Genomic DNA, 26,321 nt, shown 5'->3' with positions numbered 1-26,321 from the left:
TAAAATTTTGTATTAAAAGAATAACGATCAACTGGATTCCCTTCGTAATTTGTGATTCCAAAATTTTATGAGTTCATCTTTCAGTATTATTTATTTAAAATGATGCTCTAATTTTGAAATATCTTCACATGCAAATATTATTAATTTTTGTGCAAGTTAAATATTTGCACAAGCGCTTCATGCATAGCTGATGGCCTGGGCCTCCAGACTCGAAACTTCATCTGGTCCATTTGGCTAAACCGACAGTAGGCCCAAATCCCATATACTAAGCCCAATTGACTGTGCCACGCTCCCCATATAAAGTCTTCCAAATTTTTATGCGTGTTATATTTCTATTGGTTCTTTTTAGAATGTACAAATCCAGAACCTTCTTGAAAGCCCTAATATATTTATATCCCCAATTTGCCCCTCTCATCGCTCGCTAGTCACTTGAGTCCTACGTTTTCTACCAGTTTCCTTCACTTTCTCGCTCAGAGCATCGCGTTCCTTTCTTTTCATCATTCTGTTAAGCAAGTGTTGGAAGAAAATATGGCGGAAGATTTCGAGCTAGACTTGGAGGAACTTCGCCATCTCCAAAGCATTGCCAAGAGGCCTCGGATTGTCTCACTTATCTCCTCTGAGATTCGCAACTTGGAAAAGGTTTTCTTTCTATTCTATTTCTCTCACCCATTATTTGGTTTCCTCGATAACCCATGAAAAGAATAGAAGTTCTTATATTTGATGTTTTCAGTTGTTTTTTTTTTTCCTCAAAATGTCGAAAACCTAATTCAATCCTACTCTTAAATATTCCTTCCTAAGTTTGGTTTATTGGTTCTTTTATATTTCGCTCAAAAAAAATTTCATCATCCCATATTTTCTTAGCAACCAAACAAGAGGGTTGTGTCTTATTGTTATTTTGTTAAATGGGTAACGCCGAAGACTCATTTTCGTGCTGTGAGTGAGTTCGTATTTGTGGGTAGATTGTGTAAAGAGATGGAACCAGGGAATGTTAATTTTTGTTGACACTCTACTCAATTGTAGATAGATTATGTTTATTATCTCGTCATGCAGTTGGGATATTGTATTGATCAAATATACAATTTATCGGTGCGTAGGTTTATTGCTCCATTTTCTGCAACCCAATCGACATTTCAGATTTGCGATAATCAATGTGGTATTAGATAAGTAGATTGATTTTGTGATGTTGGAGTTTTGCTGGAATGAGTAGAAAGGCTAATACATTGGAAAACATTGAGCTTATATGAAAACATTAAGCTTCCTGGGGGGGTTTGAATAAATAGTCCAAGCCATTATGCCCAAAAGTAAAAATTTTATGCCAATTACTCAATTATTATCCAGTTTTGAATTATGACCACCTTCTCATCAATCCTATGCACAAGATATTCAATCACATAGATGGACATAGGACTTAAAGTGGAGACTTGATTGGATGGGCTCTTGGTGAGGGTGGTTTGGTTCAAGTCATTCTTGTTTTGTAGCTTTGGCTTTTGGTGGTGTGTGTTGGTGGTAGGTGTATACTTTCTGTATACTGTGGGTTGTTCTTTTGGCTGCCCTGATTAATATATCTTCTTTCTTATCTATCAAAAAAAAAGGACTTGAAGTGGAGAAAGCACCTAGAAATCCCTGGGTGTAAAAAAAACCATGGTTGGTTTATCAAGTGTAAATAATCTCTAAATTATGAGAAAAAGATACACATATTTACCTAATCAAATGCTCCTACTTCTTAGGGTCTAATATTGTAAGTATCTATACTCTTTTTGCATAGGATAGGATAGGATAGGATAAGATAAGATATGTATATTTTAAGATATCATATCCCATTAGATAGAAAATACATATTCTAGAATATAATTTTCAATGGGATATGATATTTTTGGATATATATGATATTCTAAGGAAGTATATTCAATGGGATATATTATGTTTATATTTAATTTGTGAAATGAATATAAATATAATATGAAATATATATTAATTTTCAATGTTTAAAATAAAATTTATATCATATTCCAATATTTTATATTTAAAAAAATTAAATTTCTCTTATGTTTAACAATATTCATGATTAAAATATTTATTTTACAAATAAAATATTTTTATATTATGTTCTTCGATATATAAAAATAATTTATATATCATATATTAATATCATTTTATAACATATCTTATAATTTTTTTTAATTTTTCTTTTTTAACTGTAAATTTAATTTATAATAAAAAAATTATTTTGAAAAATGAGCATATAAAGAAATAAAAAATTAATAACAAAATAAATTTATGATACATGGAATATACATATCTCATATCTTAGCATGAGATTAACATATCTCATGTAGAAAGGATATGAAAAAGATAGTAGATAGTATATCCTACCACTTATCTTATCCCATGTTTGGTTGAATATAGGATAAGATAAGTGATGTGATAACTTATCCTGTCCCATCACCAATCAAATATGGGATAAGATATAATATCCCTTATCTTATCCTATCTCATGTTATATGCGGTCAACCAAACATAGCTTTAGTGGATCCCTCTAATACCTTATTGAGGTTTGGGGCACCTAAGGCACAAAAGTCTTTTATAGCTTAACGCGTAGTGCGTCTAAGTGAAGTGAAATGTGACCTAGGATGCACATTTATTTTGTAAAATATGATTCAAAATCTAATCCAATCAATAAAAAATGTAAGATTTGAAACATTTAAAAGAAGCATTCAATAAAAAAAAGTAATGAAATTGTATAAAATTCAATATATAATTAGAAATTTCAAGAATAAAAGTATTTAAAAAGGAAGAGTAAAGCCAACAAGGCATGCCTTTTCAGTAAGGCACATATCTTGGCAAGCAAGGTGCTATAACTAGGGAGGGGTGACGCCTTGAGCCTTTAAGCGTGCCTTTTAGAACTATGGTGGTGCGAATTCCTACCCTTTTTATCACCAAAGTACTGGATAGAGTTTATGGCTCTAAGAATTGCTATTCTCCCGTGCATGCGATTTTAAATAAAACATGTCTATTTATACTTGGAAACCCATGGATTTAATTATGGAGAGTTTTACTTTTGTAAACTTATAAAATTGAACTTTAAATAAGAACGGAATAAAATTGGGAAATTCAGAAGCCCGAATGTTTGAATGCCACAAAGAGGGTGTTTGAACATTGGATGGATGTTTTTGAATGTTCTCCTCTGTTCCTTTAGTCCTCTGATTGTTGTTTAGCAAATTTTTCTCCATAATGAGCTTCCTAATTTCATGTACTAGCCATTCAAAAAGCTCTAACATCCTTAAATGCATGCATACCTCAAAAGAAATTGATTATGAAATTGTCCAGTGTTGAATTTACAATAGAAAGACCCAAGGAAGTATGTCGCATCCAAGTCAATAAAAAAGGGAATAAAATTGTCGACTAAACCAGATACATCAATATTCTATATGCTTGAAGTATTTGCATTCTTTTTCCAGATTTGTTCATTTTTTCCTTAAGGAAAATTCTTTGAGCTAGTTGGCATAATGATATGTAACTTTACTTGAATTTACAGTGAATTTAGTATGTCAAAAATACATGTGTAAGGTTGTGTGCACATTCTTGCCTGTTGCACATAAAAGATCTATGGAAGTAATATAATTAGGAAGATAAAAAAATTTGAAATGTGGTAAAAGTTGCAACATGTCACAGGCAGAAGTGTTCTTTAGGCTAGTCATCAATATATAGAATAAATGTGAATCTGTATGAACATGCTGTTAGAGGATGTCTAGATTTCTTCTAAAGTGCTTGGAACAGCTTGGAGTAATCGCTTCTAGGAAAAGAAATTAAGCTTTATATCCTTATGTTGCACATATTTGGGTACAACTTTTAGATGGGAGTTTGTACTTTTAAGTCTTACATTGTCCATCTTCCAAATCTTATATTTTAGTTAACCTATCAATTTGCTAGATTTTTGTGAAACCATGTTAATAGTTTTTTTTTTGTAATGCAGCAGACATTATTTAAATTATTGAGTTGTAAACTTTATATAATGCTTACCTTTTGAGCAAGCCTAACCAAAAAACATTTTTTAAGGTTAAATTTTCCTTCTAACTGCTTATTTGCTATTGATTTTCCATGTACACATTCTAGTTATCAAAAGCAGCCGTTTCTACATCTACCTTGCAAACTCCTGCTCCACTTCCAACTCCAGCAAGTGCTACCTCCACTCCAGCATTGAACTATGTCACACTTGGATCATTCAGTTGGGATCAAGATAATGAAAAAGTCAAGGTATGCGTAGATTTAAATGTGAAAAAGGGTTAAATATTTCTTTATTTATGATTACTCAAGAAAAAGTGGGAACCCATTGGAGATGGGGACGCAGCCACAAGGGTATTGGGGTTTGAGAAATGTCTAAAGGTTTCCTAAATCCTACTGCTCCTGGGATTCTAATATATGATTTCCTGGTATTCTTACAATGGAATTTGGTATTTTCTGTTTCCCTCCCCTCAGATATATGTGTCCCTGGAAGGTGTTGAGCAGGAGAAAATGGATACACTGTTCAAGCCAACGTCCATTGATGTCAAATTTCATGAGGTTCAAGGTAAGAACTACAGATGTGCTATACCAAAATTGAACAAGGAGATTGTGCCTGAGAAATGTAAGGTGGTAATCAAACCTACAAGAGTAATCATCACATTGTTCAAAGCTTCTAAGGGGAACTGGTTAGATTTGAAGTTCAAAGAAGACAAGGTAATTGTCTATATAGATAGGGATTAGATCATTTAGCTTCAGAAGTAATTTGTGTGATTGTGCTTAAAAGAAAAGGAAAGTGATCGTGTGATTTGATGATATTACAGCTGAAGCCAGATCTGGACAAGGAACGAGATCCTATGGCAGGAATTATGGACTTAATGAAGGTGAGATTTCCTTCATTTCTGTGCTTGCTGTGTATATGTATGTGTGGGTGCACGTGGATACAAGCATGCACATACTCAACCTTATTTTGATGATTTTATTTTTGCTTTATGCTATTCCATTCTGAAAACTGTGATATGCAAATTGCAGAATATGTATGAGGAAGGGGATGATGAAATGAAACAAACAATTGCTAAAGCATGGTCTGATGCAAGATCTGGCAAGACAGCAGACCCACTGAAGGGATATCACTGAATAAATGAGGTCGAGGTGAATGCATTCAGCACCTGAAAAACGATATGGTGTTTTTAGTTATTTTTCATGTTCTTGTTATAGTACTTGGTCCTTTCATTTTTGGTGACATGATGGGTATGTTGGAGAGAGCTGTCACTGTTCTAGTTGAAGCAGATTCTTTGGTCCCTATGGTGTCATGTTATGCTTTGACTATTTATGAGTCTATATTATGTACTACACAAAATGCTGCAATTGATTGGCGTCTTGAACAATCCAAATCCAGTTTAGACCATGCAAAAGGGAATTTTGCCAATCTTGAAAGTGCTGGGTTTATATTTACCATGAAGGTCATAAACCTTAATGGGAATCAGGAAGGGTAAGGGAGTTTATTTTCCTGATAAATGTGATCCATCAAAGATATTCATTTAGGGAACTTTGAATATAAATGAAGGTCAATTTCATTCACTTTTCCTAAGTTGTGTAAGGGACACATGACACAGTGCCCACATGTCTTGAGTGTCATAAAAATCAAGTGGCTAAGGGGATGGGCCATTCTCTTACGATCGATCCTACGCTCAATTCGATGAGTGGGCTTTCCTTTGTAGCATACGGACTATTTCCTTCGGATTAAACATGAATTTCAAATTTTTTTTATGATAATAAAGCAACCTGGCATCTGGAGCAACACCTGTTCACAATCCTGATCGAGATCATTCGAAATCAATGAAGATAGGCTAATTCAGAGTCTTAAAAACACTGAGATCACAAACATAAAAACCATAACCGCTACTCTCCATCACCACATATTGTGGGAAAAATAATATGGTGAATCAGTTGGCCCCGGAAGAAAGTATAACAGTTAAAAAAAGAGTTTATGCGTCTCATTGGAGTATTTGACTGCCATAATCAGTGTTGAACTTATCATAACGGTGGACATGGAGATGAGCAGATGGTCTTGTGTTCTTCAAAGCCGTCTCTATGTCATCATGTTTGATTGGTCCCACCTTCGGCAGCTCTGTAAGCCAATAACTAATCTCTCAGTGCAAATTACTTGAAAGCATTAGAAAAATCCTGTTTTTACAAGAAAGATATGCATGCTCTGTATGTCTAGATGGTGGAAAATAGAATTTTATCAGGTTCACCAAGGATACTGGCATACAAATTGAAATAGACATATAATTACAATGCATTAACAGTATTGGGAAAGTTTATTTATCTGATGATAATATAAGTGGATGAGACCATATCAGCCCATGTACTTCTACATGATTTCATTAAGGAAGTTGATATGCCAATTTAATCAGCAGACATGAAGGAACGTGAATAAATGTTCAAAGAAATAAAAGAATCCTAACCAGATGGCATACTAAAGGCAAGACTATAAGACAATTTAAGACTTAGTGGGATGCATATTGAGGGCAGAACAATTGTTGTCTCGTTTTCAATATTCTCCAGATTCAAGTTGCTTAAGGAACCCTAACCCCATCATCATAATCAACCGAGCAACACAGGTGTTGAATATGAACCATGTTGAGGCATATGAACATTTAGGAAAAAAAGGACATCTACACTGGTCTATTGAGAATTTAGAAATACAAAAGAAAAAAAAATGATAAATAAATAAATAAGTAGATAACCTGCAGGCATGTAGTTCTTCATCATGGATAAGCTAGGTTCATAATGTCTTTTACAGAATTTAACTCGTTTCTATAAGTAGCCCTTAAAACTTTGTTAACATACGGTCCTTTCAGGGATCCTAACAAAATGATTCACTTTAATTTCATTTTAGAAATTATGGTTGTCTTCTAATATATGGTACCAACTGGTGTGTTTTATGCAAACAGCAGGGCTGAATCCACTTAAGCCACATCTATAGATCCCCTTTCACTTTTTTACATTTGCCTTGGAAAGGTCAGATATGATAATAGCGTAGGTTTTTCTCCTGAGGAACCAATACTCACATACATACACAGATTAGCCATCAAAACAAGCAACACACACACACACACACACACACACACACACACAGATTGGCCGTCAAAATCACAATATAAACAATCAGTTTTACGGTAACAAAAGAGTGAGATGCTTTATCATATTCTACAACCTGACCTATAAATTCTATCTTGAGTTATTCCAGGGGTGGAAAGTAATTTGCAGATACTATACTTTGATTGAGCTCGAAAATATTTACCTCATCCACTATATGAATGGAATAAACCGGTGGAAGTTGATCAAATTTTGTAATCAAACATTGAAGTTTCTAAATTTTTTACTTCTGCTAAACCCTAGAAATTTCAGCAGTGGAATTAATCCATGGTGGTTTATGAAAGCTTGAATCTAGAGACCAAAGCTCCTAAACAAAATCTAGCAGCAAGTAGGGAGAAATTACTATAATTGTGATATGAGTATGCAAGTAGAAAGCAATCACTATAATAGTAATTAATTTGAATCTAGACACAAAAGCTCCTAAGAGAAATCTAGCAGCGAGTAGAAAGAAATTACTACATAGAAATATGAGGGTGTAGACTTCTTCTTGAATGCATGCATGTGGGTGTGACTTATGGTGTATTTCTTTTTTCCTTCTATTATTCCCCTTTCAGGAAGGAAAGAAAAGTACAAGCATAAGAAAACTGCTATAATTAGCATGTCTATAAATTTCTCAATTTCATGTAGTATAACCTCTAAAAAGTTCATACCTTCTTCTGGAACCACTTCTGCTTTATCTTCAAGATGTGCCATTAACCGTCTCAGAGGCTGCATGGCTGCCTCTTTGCACAACAACCGAATATCTGAACCTGAATAACCTTCAGTCCTCTCCACCATCAAATCATATGGAAGCTTCTCCTCACCTGGTACTGATGGCAGGAGCTCCTCAAACATGGCTCTTCTTGCTTCTGGTTCCGGAAGGGGTACAAGGATCTTATTGACCAAGGTTAAAGAAAAATCATTCAATACATAAAATAATATGAACTCTAGTTGCAAAATCTCTTTCTTCATTACACAGAAAAATGTCAGCACACACAAAATTCAATGCTGAAAAACAAATTGAATGGCAAGAGGGAAAAAAAGTTTCAGGAACCTTACGGATATCCAATCATATCCTGTACCAAAACTAAGTGAAGTTGGTTGCCCAAAATTTGAAGCTGATCACATTCAATAACTTCATTTGTGCATAAATTAGTGAACTTGACATGAGAAAGTGATTGCAATTGGTGACATGTGTAGTATAAAAAACATCTCTCTCTCTCACACACACACGCAGACACAAACAAACTAGAGCTTTTTAATCCATTTCACTCTCCCTCCCTCCCTCCCTCCCTCTCTCTCTCTCTCTCTCTCTCTCACACACACACACACACCTATATAAACACAAACAATAAACTGCAACTTCTTAATCTCTCTCTCTCTCTCTCATATATATAGTAAACTAGAACTTTCTGACAGAAAGTTAAAAATGCCATCTGAAACAAAGTATGATTTGACCCATCAAAAGGATACTCTCTTTTCAAGGCGACGGAGCATCGCTGCATCCAATTCCCATGGGAGATTTGTTGCTGCTAAAACAAAAACAAGCTCATCTGTCTTTGTCAAACCATCCATCTGCAATCTAATCCAAGTCATCAATTTCTGAGAAAGTATAGTTGAAGTGATATTTGATTCATCTCCAATGAATAAAAAATATTCAGAGTTAGTTATCTGTGAGATGAGATGCAATAAGATCAATTTAAGGAAGAAAAGATGTTGACATCAACAGTAAAATGGTCTGTGTTCATAAAATATCAGGGCATCAATATGAATATCAATAGTTATTTTAAACTAGAAAATTGGAAATTGATTGTCAAAAAGTGAAATTTTCCATGAAATCTAAAAAAAACAAACAGAGAATAATGATCAATTTAGGATTAAAATATTCCAAATCAAGTTCAAGCATAACAAGTATGTTATATACAGTGGGTAGAAAGCTCTGTAACCAAGCCTGTAGATAATATTCCGGTAAAACACCATTCAATTATTTAATTTTAACATCCAAATACATGAACATTTCAAAGTACAACATGCTACACCACTGCAACAGGTCATTACCACATCAAGTTCCTGTTATAACAGATAACAGCTCATGATTGGTAGTCACTGTAAAATTGCTCCAGGTATCTTAACCTATTAGATATTCCATAACCCATTCTATTAATAGTTCTTGGATTTTTACTGCAGCAGTGCAAAAGAAAAGGTGGAAGTTAAAAGAAAATGCCCATCTCTAGTTGATATATCTGCTGATATCATCATCTCAAAAATATGTTTTGTATCTTTTAAAAGCTTTGTCTACATATCCAAGATATAATTAAAATTAGCATATCACAATGTTAGGTGATATTTAAATCTATGATTGCCACATAATTAATACTCACTAACTAAAAAATAATGCATAATGACTAGTATATCGCGTTTAGGTAAATGCACAAATGATCTAAATACAAGTATGGATTGGCTTGTTAATGTAACAAAGAAAATGGGGAATGTGAAAGAAGAAAGAGCTTGAACTCGATTATTATTTTTGCATTTTTCATGACAATGAATTAAAAGAAAATTGCTTCCTTATAATTTATTTCTTTACCATAGAAGTTTTTTCGTTTTTCTTTTTTCTTTTTTGTTTTGACAATGGGGAATCCAACTCGGTGGTAAGACATTTATCCCAACTAACAACAAAGCAAACCACAAGTGACATGGGTCCACTCCCTTTACACCCTAGACCACTTAAATATTAGAGAAGCTCAAACGCAAAACCTTTTGGTTCAATTGCTAGAAGGCATTATTGTTGAGCTACACTCTGAGGCCTTCCTTTGCCCCAGAGGTCTTCAAGCTCCAATTAGAGTCTAATTGAAATAAGTAGAATGAATAAAGACTATGTACATAAACAACCTACACAAGGAGACTCAAAGCAAGTGTTAGTGTCCAGGACAAGCACCTTCAAAACCAAATGAATTATAATAGTAGGATTATGAATGTAGTTACTCAGAACTCTTCCTAACTGAAATGTAACCATTATGCAAATACAATGTAGCAGCTTTCATTTTAAGGACGATGTGTTTCCTTCTCCATAAAAGGTATTTTTAAAAATTATCCTCAGTTTTATTGATTTTTCATGCCTCTAGAACTTGTTTTTCACAACAACATCCAAGAAAAAGAAACAAAGGAAATGAGCTTTCTAAACAGGATTTTCAAAATTGTAATATAAGGATATCCTATTATTCATGAGGCTTTGACTATGTTTGAGTTTGACAAGGCCATGCATTTCATATATATTGATATTGATGTGATCACATAAAAATAAAAATAAATAAAAAAGAGAAAGAAAAGATTAAAGATCACCTGTACGAGTAGTTCCGTTTTCAACCGTCTACTTGCTTCATGCTCACTGCGTCCTTCACCACGTTGACTGATAAGCGCATCAATTTCATCAAGAAATATAGTTGAAGGGGCATGGTGCCTAGCAAGCTCAAATAACACTTTCACTAACTTCTCTGAATCACCTACATAAACAAAAACATAAAGGAATGATACACTCCCACCATAACTTGCTGACAGTCCATCATCTAAGAAAAGGATGCATATCAGATATCATAAACTATCTAGTTTGCTTATAGGATTAGAAGAGTGCTATTTGTCAAATATTTGGGGGCGGGGGGTGGTGCGTGGTGAGGGGGTAAGGTCTCATCACTTTATGTGCAAAGCAGGAGGTCAATGTATCATGTAGGCTGTTGAATTACCTATCAAAAAAATGTAGGCTGTTAAATTGACTTTGGACATCATATAATTGACAAGAAATTAAGATATATATAAACAAAGCATGTAACAAAAGGGACTGAAGATCATGTGGACAGGCTAATATGAGAAATTTCAGGTCATCATGTATAAGTGGTTATATGAGAAATTTCGGATAACTGATCCCATTCATCTGATTTATAAACTTAATTTTACGCTATAAACATGACCCTATTGGCTGAATAATACATTGAAAACGGTTTGATTCACTTATTTATTACCAATATAAAAAGCAAAACAAGAGAAGTTGTTGCTTTCTTGTCAATTTATGTGATACTATCAGTAAGGGTACCTCCATTAGTTCCCTTTTTTGGTTTCCAGTAATCAATCACATTTTGCCATGTTATTTGCGAATTTCGTGTCTTTAGTGTTAGAGTACATGATTTACAATGTGGGACTAAATCCTACAAGCTTAAGCCTTTTAGGAAAATTGTTTGTTCAACATGATATCAAGGCCTTGTTTGGTGGGATGTTATCTATTCAAAACCTTACCACCACATGTTTATTTACCTAATTTAGTCCATGCATAAGCCTAAAAACAGAGGCTTCATGTGAGAGAGGGTGTAGAGTACATTTTTTTTTTGATAGGTAAAGGAAATTTCATTAAAAGCCAAAGAGGCTAAAGAAAGAGTATACACGGAGTATACCAAGGAACAAAAGAACAAAAGACAATAAGGCAACAAGTCTGACCCTTACTTGGTAGCTAACCAGTCTACAAAATCAATCAAAGAGAAAATGTGATCCTCTATATACACCCTATCCCAATTCACAAAAGTGTACAAAAAAATGGATTTAATTTCTTGGTCATTCCTCTCAACATCATCGAAGGCCCTCCTATTCCTTTCTTTCCAAATGGTCCACATCAAGCAGAGAGTGGCAACTCTCCAAGCTTTCTCCCTTTTCTTGCCCACAAAGGAACCATGTCATCCCAAGAGGTTCCTCCTTACAGAGGAGTGCATCACCCATTACACCCCAAAAAGGGAGAGGATCAGAAGCTATAACATTCTGGCCTTCTCACAAAGCAAAAGAAGGTGACCTATGGTTTCCTCTTCATTTTTGCACAAATAGCACCTGTTGGGGATGCTCCACCCACTTCTCCTTAGGCGATCAATGGTGAGCAGTCTGCTCCAAGCCGCCTCCCAACCAAAGAAGCTAGCCCTAATTGGAACCCAAGGCGTCCAAATAATTTTAGCCGGGAAAGGAGGTCTAATGCCCCTTGAGAACGAGTTATAAAAAGACTTGACTGAGAAGGTCCCATTCTTGTTTTCTCTCCACCAAAGCAAGCCATCCACACCTCTTCTAATGGTCAACGGATGAAGCTTGCTTAACAAGCTTTCCACTTCCCCCACCTCCTAGTCATTTAGGAGTCTATTAAAACAAAGCCCCCAACTGCCCCCAACTTTGTCCTCCTCCCAAGCCTCAACAACCCAACCTTCTTTGTTGACTGTTAGATTAAACAAGTTTGGGAAAGCATTTTCCAGAGATTGATTTTCACACCATACATCCTTCCAAAACTTCACTCTAGTACCGTCCCCTACGATGAAGCGAGAGTGAGTTCGAATGTTCTCCCAGCCATTTTTGATGGCTTCCGAACCCTCACCCCATAACGCTCTCTCACACCTTTGGAGCACCACCCCCCCTCTCGAAGGCCGTACTTTCTAAAGATAATTTGCTTCCATAAGGGATCATTCTCATTAGCAAATCTCCACAGCCACTTCCCAAGTAAGGCTTTATTAAGGATAGCTAGGTTGCGGATGCCCAGGCCTTCATCCTTTTTAGTAGCACAAATAATCTTCCAACTCACCAAGTGAGGTCTATTCTCTAAGGCGCCTCCGCCCCATAAGAAATCCCTTTGGATCTTTTCAAGCCTTGCACACACTCTTTTGGAAATCACAAAGAGAGAAAGAAAGTAGGTTGAGAGGCCAGAGAGGGTGCTTTTTAGCAAGGTAAGCCGGCCACCTTTAGAGAGATATTGCCTTTTCCATAGAGACAAACTTTTCCTGAATCTTTCTTCCACTACATCCCACACCTTAGTGGATTTGTAAGGGGCCCTAAGGGGGAGACCCAGATAGGAGGTAGGTAAACTCTCAATCTTGCAACCCAAGACCGGGGCAAGAGTCTCAAGCCTTTCCCCACTAGGATGGCCTCGGTTTTGCTCAGGTTAACTTTTAAACCTAAAATCGCCTCAAACCACATAAAGGTCCAGCTAAGATATTGTAACTGTTCTGCATCAGCGTCACAGAAAATCAAGGTATCATCAGCAAACAAGAGATGGGACACAATCAACCCCTCTCTTCCTCCCACTTTGAAACCGGAAATAAAGCCCCCATTTCTTGCACTTGATAACAATTGACTAAGAGCTTCCATGGCAGAAAAGGAAAAGATAGGGGGAAAAGGGGTCGCCCTATCTCAATCCCCTAGAGCTACGAAAGAAACCCAAAGGGCTCCCATTGATGGGGATCGAGAAGGTAGCCGTAGAGCAACACCATTCCATCCAGTTAATCCATCGATGCCCAAATCCCATCTTGGACTTCACATCCATAAGAAAGTCCCAGTTGACATGGTCAAATGCCTTCTCAATATCCATCTTAAAGAGGAGGCTCGGTGTGTTGTCTTTCAATCTAGAATCAAAGGCCTCGCTAGCAATTAGAACAATGTCTAGAATCTGTCTCCCTTGGATGAAAGCTTGCTGAGAATCAAAAATCACCTCCCCTATCACCAATTTCAGCCTATTAGCATGGACCTTGGCAAGCAATTTGTACACACCCCCTATCAGGCTGATTAGTCTGAAATCTTTTAGATCTTCGGTTCCTTTCTTGTTAGGAACGAGCACAAGGAACGTGGAATTTAAGCTTCTCTGGAAGGTCCCATGGAGATAAAACTCCCTAAAGAGCCCCAAAATATCTGGTTTAACAACATCCCAACAAAACAACCAAAAGGTCATTGTGAAGTCGTCCGGGCCTGGGGCTTTATCACCGCAGCAGCTACTCAAGGCTGCAAAAATTTCTTCCTCAGAAAACATTACTTCTAAGCTGCTGGCCAAGCCTTCCCCCAGCACCTTAAAGTTTAGGCCATTAATACTAGGCCTCCAATCCCCAGATTCTGAGAGGAGGGATTGGTAGGCTCTGCAAACTCCTTCTTTGATTTCATGAATAGAAGAGAGAGACACCTCATTCACTCTAATTTTAGACAGGAAGTTCCTCCTTGCCCTAGCATTGGCCATTTTGTGGAAGTACTTGGTGTTTTTATCACCTTCTCTTAACCAGATTTCTCTTGACTTCTGTCTCCAAGAAGTTTCTTCCAGAAGGGCCCATTTCTTGTAGTCCTCAAGAGCCAACTTTTTAGCCTCCACCTCCCCAGGAGTAAGAGGGTTCTCATTCTCCTTGGCCTCCCAACACTGCAGGCGGGAGAAAGTCTCTACTCTATTGAACGAGACATTGCCTACCACCTCCCTGTTCCAATTCTTCAAATCCTTCTTGAGGGCTTTTAGTTTCTCAGCAATGCAGTGACTACTGTAGCCTTCAACAGAGTAACCATTCCACCAACTTCTTACTAGATCTTTGAAACCTTCAATTTTCAGCCACATACTTTCAAAACGGAAGGGACTTTTTCCTAAGGAGAAGCCTCTAACTTCTAGGACTATGGGGTTGTGATTAGAAACTAGACGAGGAAGAGCATATTGAGTAACTGCAGAAAAGTGGTCCTCCCATTGGTCCGAAATCAAAAAGTGATCCAATCTAGAGGCAGCCTGAGAATTCAAACTCCCTATCCAAGTGAAAGGGCCTCCAGTCAAGGCAAAATCCCTCAGTCTCAAGTCCCCTTTCACCTCTGAAAATCTCCTCATATTAGCTGTGAGACTTGGGGCATTCCTTCTTTCCTCTGGGAATCTTACAGCGTTAAAGTCCCCTCCTATGAACCAAGGGTCCTCCCAAAGACCACGGATGGCTCCTAGCTCCTCCCAAAATTCTTCCTTCTCACTACCAATCACTGGCCCGTATACTCCAGAGAAAATCCAAGTAAAGTCATCAACGCAGTTTTCTGAAACGAACAGAGATGGAGCACCCCCCGCTTTCCACCTCCAACTTCTCCAAGACTCTATTATCCCAAAAGAGAAAAAGGCCTTCTGCCACACCCCTAGCATCCACTGATGCCCAATTAAGAAATCTTCCTACTCCCACACTGTTTACCATTTGCAGAGACATATCTTTCACCTTCGTCTCCATTAGGCAAACCAAATCTGGTTTCTGATTCCTCACCACACCCCTGATCATCTTTCTTTTCTCAATATCATTAAGCTCTCGTACATTCCAGCAAAGGATTTTACTTCTCATTAATCAACTGGAATCAATTCCCAGGAGCTCTGACCGGATTTTTTAGCTATCCCTGATGTCCCCCCATAACTAACTGAACATTTCAAATCTTTTTAACTCTCTTTCAAAACGGGTAGAGCATGGTTTTTCTTCTTACGTCTCTTGCAAAGGGTGCTGCTACTAGTCCTCAACTTCAGTTTCTTAAGCAGGGCCAAAATTTCAACTTCATGCCCTTCGACAGGCATTCCCAAGACTTCGCTAAAGTGAGTTAGTTTGGAAAGCTCCTCTTCCGACCACCCTTCTTCACAAGGAGGATCAGCCGACGATTCCCTCTGCTTCGCCACATTATTTTCCAAACCAAGACTCGGGGCTTCAGTCAGAACCACTGTCGACCCATCTCTGAGCATCATGGATAGGGGATTCGGCGATACTTCCGTCTCCCTTGGCGACGATTCCACAAGACCGGAAAAGGATCCCCCTTCCCTCTCAAGCCCCATATCCTAGAAAGGAGTAGAAGAAGAAGAAAGTTCCCCTCTCGAGGAGATCGGAGGTAAAGAAAGCTTACCTTGAGAGTTGTGGGTTTCGACGGGGAGAGAAAACTCAGCTACAGGCGACGACAGTTCCATCTGAGGAGTCTCAACGATGGCAGGAGTCGGTGTGGGGGCTCCTTTCTCAGACACGAGCATCTAGGGCTTCCTTGCCCTAAAACGCTGGAAAGGGCAGGGACGTTTGCCTTAAAGGAAGGCCCAGGTTTGGCGGAGACGTGGGCCTTCTCCGGCCCAGGCCCAAAGGTCTTGGCGCAGGCTAAGCCTAAATGGGCCTTAGCATCTGGACGTTGGCCCAAATCCTCTTCATAGGCTTGGGTAAGGAAATCAGCTGCATCGGTCTTGTCCGAGGCAGCTTTTCAGGCGACGGAGAGGTTGAAGAAGAGGCCAAGGTGCCCACGCTCCCCTTAGCGCGTGCAGGGGCCACTTCATCATCCCTAAGCTTCCTTGCACCGAGCTCGTGGGAGGGGAGCACAGTGGAGATGCAAGGTTCTTCTTCCCACCATAGTTGCAAAGCGAAACAAGAAGAACCAGCTACCACCTGCAACGAGCTTGGATGCTGCCAATCTCTGGTTTCGACGAGGACTCTGACCCATTTAAGATTTCAGCGCTCAGCTGTGTTTTCATCCACAGCCACAAATCTCCCGCAAGAGTCCCCAAACCTCTTGAAGAGGTTTCTTCCCCAAAGATGCAGAGGGAGGCCCAAAATTCTGACCCACACAAGGTGCGCACCCCCTCCTCCTCCCTCAAGACATCCAACGGAGGGATTCCATCTTTCTAGACAAAAGCTTCTTCCTCTAAAACGTCTCACCCCTGATTTAGACACCCTCTCCGCTTCCTCTGCAAATTCAAACTCCAGAAGCAAAAGGAGACAAGGTCAGGGAGGTGGCCAATGTCTCCCTCCCATTTACCCACAAGACACCTATCTAGCAACTCCTCATTTCTATCAAGGACCTCTTTCTCAATTTCTATCCAAACAGCATCACGAGGCGTAGAGCAATCCCAAAGAGTTGTTATGTCTCTTTTCAGTTGATCCTTTTTTTCCTCACTTCTGCTTGGCGAAACTTGAGATGGCATGGGGTTTTCCAATAGAGTTCCATTCCCCTAAAGGGGAAAGACTCCCAAACTTCTCAGTTTGCTAGCGAGAATTTTCCAACCCCCAACAAGCCCTCTTCCTTCAGGAAAAGCCAAGGAGAATCTTTTGTTCTCCACATCTCTCACAACACCCTGCTCTATTACTATGGATTTCCAGACTGTAGTCTCTATCTCCTTCCGACCAAAACTTCCGGAAGGGAGCTCTCTCCTTTAGACCACAACAAGACTCCACCCCTTCTAGCAGCAAAGACAAACCTTTCCCTCCGAATCTGATCCATGAAGAGAACTTGGGACCTCTTTCACAAATCTTCCCACACACCTTTCCTTTGAACTCCTCTATGCCAATCTCAAACGTCTTCAACTCAACACCAAACCAACACTTACCCCCAAGGGAAGTTACCGGCATTTTGTCATCAGTCATGTACAACAAGTGTAGTTGACATGAATATGTTTGACCAATGGGCAGAAGGTAAGAAAAGATGGAAAAAGAAAATGACTAATTGAATTCAAAGTCCCTCTGATCTCTACCTTTGGGGATTGATTGTTTTGACAAGGGCCAATAAATGAGATTGGGCAGAGTACATGATTGACATTGTGGGCTCAAATCTTACAAGCTCAAGCTTTTCAGGAAAATTTGGTTATTCATTCAACAGTGTCCCCTCTACATTGAACCTCTACTGTGTTTCCAAGGATTTTTTTTTTTTTTGGAGAGAGAAAGAGAGAGAGAGAGAGAGAACACATCGCTAGGTCCAGTTACCATTTGAATAGAGGATAGTCTTGTCAATGGATTATTAGTAGTAGTTTTCTTTAGTAAAGATTAATTTAGTTTTTTTTATGTTATTTGAAGACTATGACTATTTTTTCTTCCTTTTCTTTTTTTTTTTTACTCAAGTAACTCTGTTTCAAACTTCATCCTTTTATACTTGTTTGTTTTCAACTTATCATTTTTTTAAAAATAATTTTGTTTGAATGGAAAAAGTGAAAAGTTTTCACTTTTGTCTAAATTGAAGAAGTCGTTTTTTCTCTTTTCTCTTCTCACCTTGGGTTCTACAACACTAAAACACAAATGCTACCTTCTCCTACCTTGCTGTTGCTAACCGCTGTCCACCGCCCCAAACTCCTCTTGGATCATCAAATTGAGTAATATTATATCATCTACCACCTCAAATCCCTTCTTAAAGAGAAAAATTATTTTTTAAAAACTATTTTTAAAAGTTTTTATTACTTTTATTTTTATAAATAATTATATAAAATAAGAAATAAAAAATAATTATTTTAAAGAACAATAACATTAAGTTACTAGTTTTTTAAACTTTTTATTATTAATAAATTTTGGGTTTTTGAGATATTTGGAAAGTTTTAAATTACCATTTTTTTTTTGTCGAATTATTAATTTTCAAATATTTTATCTAAATTATATTTTCTGCCAAACTTTAAAAACCCCGTAAAATCCCCTTCTCAAATACCTTCTTCTTTCCTCAAATACTCATCTTCTTATCTTCCTGCCTCCAATATCCACATTATTCCTCACCTTTTCCTTTCTTCCTCTCAAGTTCTTTCCTCTCCAATACTCCCAAGGTCAATTTGTTGCCACTAAAAGCTCCATAGGATAATCCACACACAAAGCTCACAAGAATCTCCTAGGAGGTGAAGTTTTTTTAGTGGAAAATGGATAAAAAAAAATTGGAAAGTCATTTGGCCCTAGTTCGCTAGGCAACAGGGGCTGCTCAGCCCCTTAGTGCCTTGTAAAAAATATTTTTATTTATCAAAAATATTAAACAACTATCTTTAAGTTTAAAAGTACTTCTAAAATAAAAAATTGTTAATTCAAAATTCGTTTTGATAGTTTAAAAATATGAAAAAAAAATAAAAAGATGAAAATATTTTTAAAAGCATGTTTAAAATCCACCCCTACGGATTTTACTGATTTAGCTTCAAGCTTAAAAATTTCAGCAGGGTAAATCCACATAGCCCACTCATTTGGGTTGAATTTCATATTAGAAGACAGGCAATTTGCTCAATTCACCATAACGTTATTTTGTTAATTAAAAAAAAATCACTTAAAGGAGGTCTGAGGGGTAAAAAGAGGGATCCAAACAGAATCCCCCTTACACACACAAATAAATATCATTGCTATTATTTTCTTAGCAAATAAGACAACTTTTTCTCTCAAATAACATGCTATTAGATGCTATAGTACCATTATAACACCATGTTACAGTAACCACCTCTGAAACCACTGATCCAAGTGTGAAGTCACTCCTTGTGCTTATGTGATGAAGTACTACTTTAACATCTGTAGGACAATAATTGTTGTCCATGATTGTTGATGTAGGATATGTATTCTTAGATGTATCAATGGTTGTGCCATGTTATGTAAGTATAGTGCTAGTTTGTGGCAGTGTTGAAGTTGCCTAACATCCATTTGACAAGTGCAGCATTCACTGGTTTCTCCTTCGATAGTTAGAAACTATGGCATTCAGTCATGATTATAAATCTAGAGACATAACTTCCATTTTTCAGTGAGAAGTGCAGCATTCACTTGTTTCTCCCTTCAATATTTAAATATTATGGCATTTAGTAATGATTATAAATCTAAAGATAGTGTTGATATTCAGACTACTTCAATGAAACCAAAGGGATCTAATTATTTATTATAAGCTAAAGTCATGAATGTCCATAATGGGGAAAAGGGGAAACTATAACATTTAGTTTAAGATCCCTACCTCACAAATCTAAGAGTTTTGATGAGCTACAACATGATAACTACATGACAATATCAATCGTTAATCTAGCTTTAAAATATACAAATTGTACAAGGAAACATCAGAAAGAATATGCTCATGAGCAAATCCTTCTCCTGAATTATTGGCATATCGAGTATTTCGAATTCAGTTGTTCTCATATGGCACTAACCAAGGAGACATATGGCAGCCAAAAGTAAAATCCCAAATCAATTCTGCTTCACAGGTCCTTATTTTGTGATGTGAGTTAATCCCCCAACCTTGAAATGACAAATAGTTTAAATAGGATTCATTTTGGCCTGTGGTTAAATCTACAGCACTGGACTGGGTCAGCTGGGCTTATTGCTGTGGGACTCAAGCCATCCACATGGGGCACTATCATATCCACACTGGGGGAGACAGCAAAACAACTATATAACAGCTATAAACACACTAGGATTGCTCAATGGACTCCATGGAGTTTCTATTCCTATATCCAGGAATTCAGGATCTAATGAACTACTATCTTGATTTCTATAAGAAATTGCAAATTGTTTTGATAATGTCCTGAAGTCTGATGACCATGGAGATGCAAACACAGAAGCTGATCGGTTGCCTATCTTAAGTGGTAATTTACAACAAACCTTTCAGTGGAAAAAACATTTTTCTATCAGAATTAATGAATATTCCTTGACAGGATACTTATGGCAGATATTTCCTAGGGCTATCCCAGTTTAGGCCAAAGTTCTCCAAAAAAAACCTCTATGGAGCCAGTCCAAATGCTGCCAAAAGGAGGTTCCAAATGTCTGAGATCCCATGCAGTGGCTATGTCATAAATTTCAGTCTAATGAACCTTGTACATGCGGCTCAGTATAAAAGTTTTTGAATTTATTTAATGTACCACTTTAATAATAAACTATGGGATGTATACATAATTATAGAGGAAGATGACAATACAGAGAGATAGAGGGTAGAAAAGAATTGAACACTTTTCTCTCACCAATAACTTTAGTTCGAACATGTGCTCTATCCAATTGTTGTTTTAGATTTGTACATATTCCATGTTCCTAAAATCTTAACTCACAACATATAGATGCCATTCATTAGGAATTTTAAGGTTCATTGGTACTCAGGGTCCAAAGAAATTTTGTATTAAAGATTTGGGATCCTAATAAAGAGCTGGCGCAAGAAAACACTTATTCAACCTTTTAAAACTTGTACTATTGATGAGCTGACTAACTTTGCAAGAGAAAGTTGATATAGCCAATGTAAGATCTAAATTCTCTAATTGAGCAACCACGTAAAGGGATACTTTTGGGAATAGTTATTGTCATTAAAACTAATACAGCACCACATACATAGACACCTCTTTGGTTCTGATGTATTTTTCTTCCTTTTCCTTTGTCATTTGGATGATTGTATCCTTCTTTGAAAGAGAGCTCATCCTTCATTTGTACTTTTTCCTTCATTTTCAATGCTAGGAAATGTTTCTTAATTTTTTTTATAAAAAAAATTAATACCTTCATGACTCTACTATATTTATCTTCCATTTAGTAGATGAAATTGATGTCAAAGAAACCTTTTAGACCCCAGCTTCTGAGCTCCATATTCTTGTCTGCCTTATTACCTCTTAACAATCCAGTTTAAACATTATGACATGGATCATTATCATTATCATCCAAATGTCCAAATGCCATGCATTGATGATTGTAAGAATTATTATGTAACTAAATTTATAATCTATCATGTAACTTAGAAGATAATCCTACAGGAAAAAAATGCACTATAAAATCTGAACAGAAGGAACGAAAAAAAAAAAAAAGGTAAAGTAAAAAAGAAGAAGAAGATAAGGACATTTTTGTAAATAAAGTAGAAAGCAAGAAAGAAAGAAAGAAACAGTTAAAATCTAATTATGTACATAAATAATCCTTGTAAGCAAATAAATATTCATTTATATGTAGAATGAGAAACAAAATATTTTTATTTTTATTTTTATCTTTTTGATACGTGAATGAGTGACCAAAACTATCAGAGAACCTAATCAGAAGATACAGTTTCGTAGCTAGGTTGAACGAGCAACAGCATTATCAAAAAACATGATCATTAGAAAATCTTTCAACTCTGACATACCTCGCCATTTGCTGACAACAGAGGATGCAGAAATATTGAAAAATGTGGTTTTGCACTCGGTTGCGACAGCCTTTGCAAGCATAGTCTGCAACAAAAGAATGGAGATTTCAATTAACAATTAACAATTCAACCTAGAAGAAGAGCATGATCAAGCAACATCATGACAGAGAAATTTGGAAAGGCAAGTTAACATAGCAAGTGACCTTAGATGGTTCAGCTAACCACTTTCTTTTTCCCAAGGAATCATCTTGCATAATGGCATAATGTTATCCTTGCGGCTTTGCACAAAAATTGGTTTGTGTACTTTTAAGCCAGAATTAGGCATGCAACAAGCTTCCAGTTTCAGGAAAGTTAATATTCACAAACCCATTTAGATGCATCCTTACATTTTCATATATTATAAAATATGACCACTAAAATGAAACTGATTGATAACAGATAACCATGCTTTCAGGTTCTTTTGATGTTATTTGGCACATGGGGTACTGCATTGCCAATCCAGAAGAGCCATTTGATAGAGGACTTTCTAAACTTTCTGTATGGATGGCCCCCTTGTTCAAGGTTTTCTTTGGCATGTCCATCCTATATTTCTGAGGTAGATTGTTCAGATAAGTTGAGGAAGGGTCCTTTCCTATGAGGGAGGTTTAGGTATTGCGGTTGCCTACTAGGGTCAGCTACTATTCTTAGGAGTTAGTTTAGGAGAAAATTCATATGTCAGATCAGCTTAAGAAGTAGGGATGGCTTTTAGCTAATTGTTGTTTCTTTTGTAAACTGATGAGGAGCAGATTCATTATAGAATGGCTTACAATTTATGGAATTTGGTATTTTCTTGTTTTAATATGTCATGGGTGCTACAATCGAGGAGTTCTTATTTGGTCGTCAGAGAAGATTCATGGCAAAGAAAAGGATAAAATTTTGGAGGTTGCCTTCACTTTGCTTGATGTGGTCTTTTTGAGGGTGTGGAGAGCTCGGAGTTGGTGCTAAAAAACTCTTTATTAATTCTTTGTATTATTGGTGTAATTGAATTTTTGGTTGTAACTTTAATAACATTCTTGATTTTGTAGACTTTCTCAGTATGAGCTCAGGTCTTCTTGCCGTTTGCCTTTGATGATCTCTGTATTCATCTACTTGGGTTGCACTCGTTCGTTTTTTAAGCACCTTTAATAAATTATTTCCACCCCCCTCCAAAAAAAATTTACAACGTGGCATCCTTTCATGACATGGCCTGCTCCAAATTTAATAAGGGGAGCTTAGATCCCACAAGCATGTGGTACATTGGTTATTATTGAAGAAAGAAAAGGGAGTCAGTATACGTAAAGCTTAGCTTTTAATAGAAATAATAGTCTTTTTCGTATTAGTGTATTGGGATTTATAATTCAATTTAAACAGGAAAGTACAATCAATATGACTAACTGTTCTGCAGATGTAATGAGATGAAAAGGAAACATGAATAAAGCATTAAAAAATAAAAATAAAATAAATAAAAGGTTCACCAAAAATAATAATAAAACTTGTAGAACACAAACCTTTCCTGTTCCTGGAGGACCAAAAAGGAGAATACCTTTCCATGGTGATAGAAGACCAGTAAAGTACCTAGATGAAGGGATAGGTCAGCTTATTGTGAAATGAAGATTTCAAAGCATTATCTTTGGGCAATTCGTCATGTGTTCATAGTAAATCTTCCAAAAATGAAAAGTTGAGACACTTCACAGTAACTAGGTATCTATTATCAACTGAAATCAGCTTCTATCTGAATGGATAGAAGCATTGGTGACTCACAACTACTATCACCACAGTTTCGACATATTACACTAGTTATTCTACAAAAAGTACAAGTTTCCAAATTACTGCATGTTTCAAAGTGAACAGGGTCAATGAGCATTTACACCAGCAAGACCTACTTGGGATACTTTATTGGCATGACAACTGCTTCTTTAAGCAGACGTTTGGCATTCTCTAAACCCTTGATGCTGTCCCACTTCACATCTGGACTCCCACGAATGATATCCCTGGACAGGCAATAACGCGAGGAAGCATGGTATACAATTTTCAGATCTTCTGTTAGAATATGAAAATCCTGGCCACATGCACAATACAGATTGCAAAAATAACAGATATATTACAGGTCCAAAGTAAGAAGTTCAATTACCTACTTAAACTCTCCCCTAAGGCACGCATGTCAGCAGACTCAAAAGAAGGAAGAAGAGACTTCTGCCTGAACAAATGAACATTTATTGTCAGCAGGTTCCCACATGAAGCAAAACTTTTCACTAGTTTCATACCTCATGGGAAAACCAAAAACAAAAAGATGTAGTGTCATATGTAGTCAATAATCAGTGAAAAAATTAGGTCCTTCCCAGGACATGTTAAGATGATTAATCTACATCAAGATGATAGAATGCCAAAGACTCCAACTTCAACCACTATTGACATAGGTGCAGCATATTGCTACTTTGTCATACTAAGCATGGTCCATTTATTTGATCTGTTTCTGTCCCTTCACTCCTTGAAACAGTTTGTTTTCATATGTCTCATACATGAAATATTAGTCATCATATTATCTTTATGTTTGTTGATGAAGATGATAGAGAACCAACCTAACAAGTTTGGTAAAGTTCGATGATACAAATTAAAACTGACTTGTGCATCTTTACATTTGGAAGTTGTAGGCAAGTGATTACTGGTAAATGAACATACATGTATTTACCTCTATTCCAGAATTTATTGAGGACACAAATCTTATATGACTGGGGATGCACATCCACAGTATTGTATCAATATCACACCCAAAACTTTGAAACAACTTGTATAAATGCCATTCTATTATCCAGTGTGAAACAAATGTTAGAAGTCTAGCTCTTTATGCTGTTCTTGATCCAGATAGTAACAAAACTTTGTCATTTAGAGAAATTTTTAAAGGTTAGCATATATGGTTATAGTAAAATATCGAATAAGAAGATGGAAGCTATGCTAAACCTAATAGTAGGTTTAAGGTGTTCCTATTTCTTTAATTTTGAGGAACTGGATATTCTTTTTATTTTTTATTTTTTGATTACTCCTGACAATAGTGGATCTATCCTCCATGATTGCAGGCCTCATCCCACAGTTCACTTCAAAGTATATTAGGGTAGGCTGGATAGCATCATCTTGCCATTTCTCAACCGGCTACACTTATACATGCAGTTAAGAACTAAGGTGGTGGGATTGCAAATGTATGGATTGTCTTGCTCTAAGACTACTAGTAGAAGCATTATAAACTATCCAACTATTTCAGGTAATGAATGATGAATCATACGGTTTCTCATCATATCTATCTGACAGAACCCCATTGCCGTTGGCTGATCCCCGTTCCTGAAATCAAACAGAATTAAGCATATAAAATAACCAACCAAGTACTAAAAAAACCTTTACCATCGCCTTCCAAGGAACCAAATCAGAACTACCTGAGTCCGATACTGCTCATAAATGGCCAGGTCAGATGTGTTTTTTACATGTCCACCCCCATTAGCTGTCCCATTTGAAGAATTCCCATTTGACACAGGTTTACCAGAACTCTCTGCCGCATCGTGCTTCTCGGGCTCCTTCTTTCTCCCAAACTTGACATCATAAAACATCTTAAAATCCTAAATATTGACAAATTGGCTCAATTTAAGGCATAAATTGCCCACACATTTTGATTCATTACAAGATTCACACTCACACAGGCAACATCGCATAAGCACCAATTATCGAAACCAAAAAAATAAAAATAAAACCGCTCGTATCTAGGCTTCAAGTTGAGACATAGATTAAAACGAAATAACTACAAGAAAAATGGTAATAAGATCCGATCTGAACGCAATAAAAATCATCATAACCCTCTGGCTGTGGAGGCAAAGGAAGAAATGCAAAAGAAAACTTCGAAAATTTCCCGAAACAAATAAAATAACCAACCGCAATTTAGTAGAGGCTTCACAATGATAAAAAAAGAAAAAAAAAAAAGGTTACGATTCAAGACTTCGATTTCTGATCCTCCCTAAATTTTCTCAGTAACCAAACAGAGTGAAAGATAGAGAATTGGCACCTGAAAGGACCAGCGAGTGAGAAAAGGCTCGTCTGCCATTGACGAAAATCTAGAGAGAATGAGAAGAAAAATCTTCAGATGAGATCAGCAGATACTTGTCTCTCTTCTTTGATCCCTTTGTCCGGGTGGAGACCAGGGACGAAGAAAAAGGAGTAGAAGAAAGAAGCCACATAAAAATAATGTAAAAACGTGAAAACTATATCATAGAAATCAATTCAGAAATGCATTGATACATTAGATTCCCAGGAGAGCTGGAGCAGAGTGTGGCTGAGCTGTCACATTAAAATGCACAAAGCAAAAAGTGACAGCCACAATTTCCACAATTTCATTAAATAACATGTCTTCGTCCTTCAATTCTCACCCACATTAAACAAACTTTATTTTATTTCCCTTTTAATCAGTAAATTGACACATATGTTAATATTTTATTGTTCACTTTTAAGAAATCTTACCCTATCTTTTTTAATTTTCTTAAAATATCTTCTATTTCTTTATTGTCACATTTTAATAAGATTAC

The 26,321-nt window shown here is 36.7% G+C and overlaps 2 protein-coding genes across 9 annotated transcripts; one reads left to right on the top strand and one right to left on the bottom strand.

Annotated features, from left to right (window-relative positions):
- The first annotated feature begins 325 nt into the window (after positions 1-325).
- LOC100248135 (uncharacterized) lies at positions 326-5,393 on the top strand. The gene is made up of 5 exons (XM_002276385.5): positions 326-639; positions 4,114-4,254; positions 4,477-4,716; positions 4,824-4,883; positions 5,032-5,393. Exons 1-5 carry the CDS (start codon positions 529-531, stop codon positions 5,134-5,136), a joined length of 657 nt encoding a protein of 218 aa, XP_002276421.1. The 5' UTR covers positions 326-528; the 3' UTR covers positions 5,137-5,393.
- Positions 5,394-5,742: 349 nt separating this feature from the next.
- On the bottom strand, positions 5,743-26,120 carry LOC100253260 (uncharacterized). Of its 8 annotated transcripts, none has more exons than XM_010657367.3 (12): positions 26,038-26,120; positions 25,805-25,853; positions 25,185-25,337; positions 25,037-25,092; positions 23,891-23,956; positions 23,643-23,750; positions 23,268-23,334; positions 21,742-21,826; positions 10,486-10,646; positions 8,617-8,718; positions 7,815-8,037; positions 5,743-6,130 (listed from the first exon to the last, which is right to left on the bottom strand). In XM_010657367.3, the coding sequence occupies exons 2-12, from the start codon at positions 25,841-25,843 to the stop codon at positions 5,997-5,999; spliced, it is 1,194 nt and encodes a 397-aa protein (XP_010655669.1). In that variant the 5' UTR covers positions 25,844-25,853; positions 26,038-26,120; the 3' UTR covers positions 5,743-5,996. The 8 variants fall into 8 exon arrangements, with proteins under 8 accessions (XP_010655669.1, XP_010655665.1, XP_059596088.1 ...); XM_010657363.3 differs by having other exon boundaries at positions 25,182-25,364; positions 26,038-26,119; XM_059740105.1 differs by having other exon boundaries at positions 25,185-25,364; positions 26,038-26,117.
- Positions 26,121-26,321: the final 201 nt, after the last annotated feature.

Source organism: Vitis vinifera, chromosome 10, assembly GCF_030704535.1.
Source record: "Vitis vinifera cultivar Pinot Noir 40024 chromosome 10, ASM3070453v1".
Lineage (NCBI taxonomy): Eukaryota > Viridiplantae > Streptophyta > Magnoliopsida > Vitales > Vitaceae > Vitis > Vitis vinifera.
This window is presented reverse-complemented; position numbering and strand designations above follow the sequence as displayed.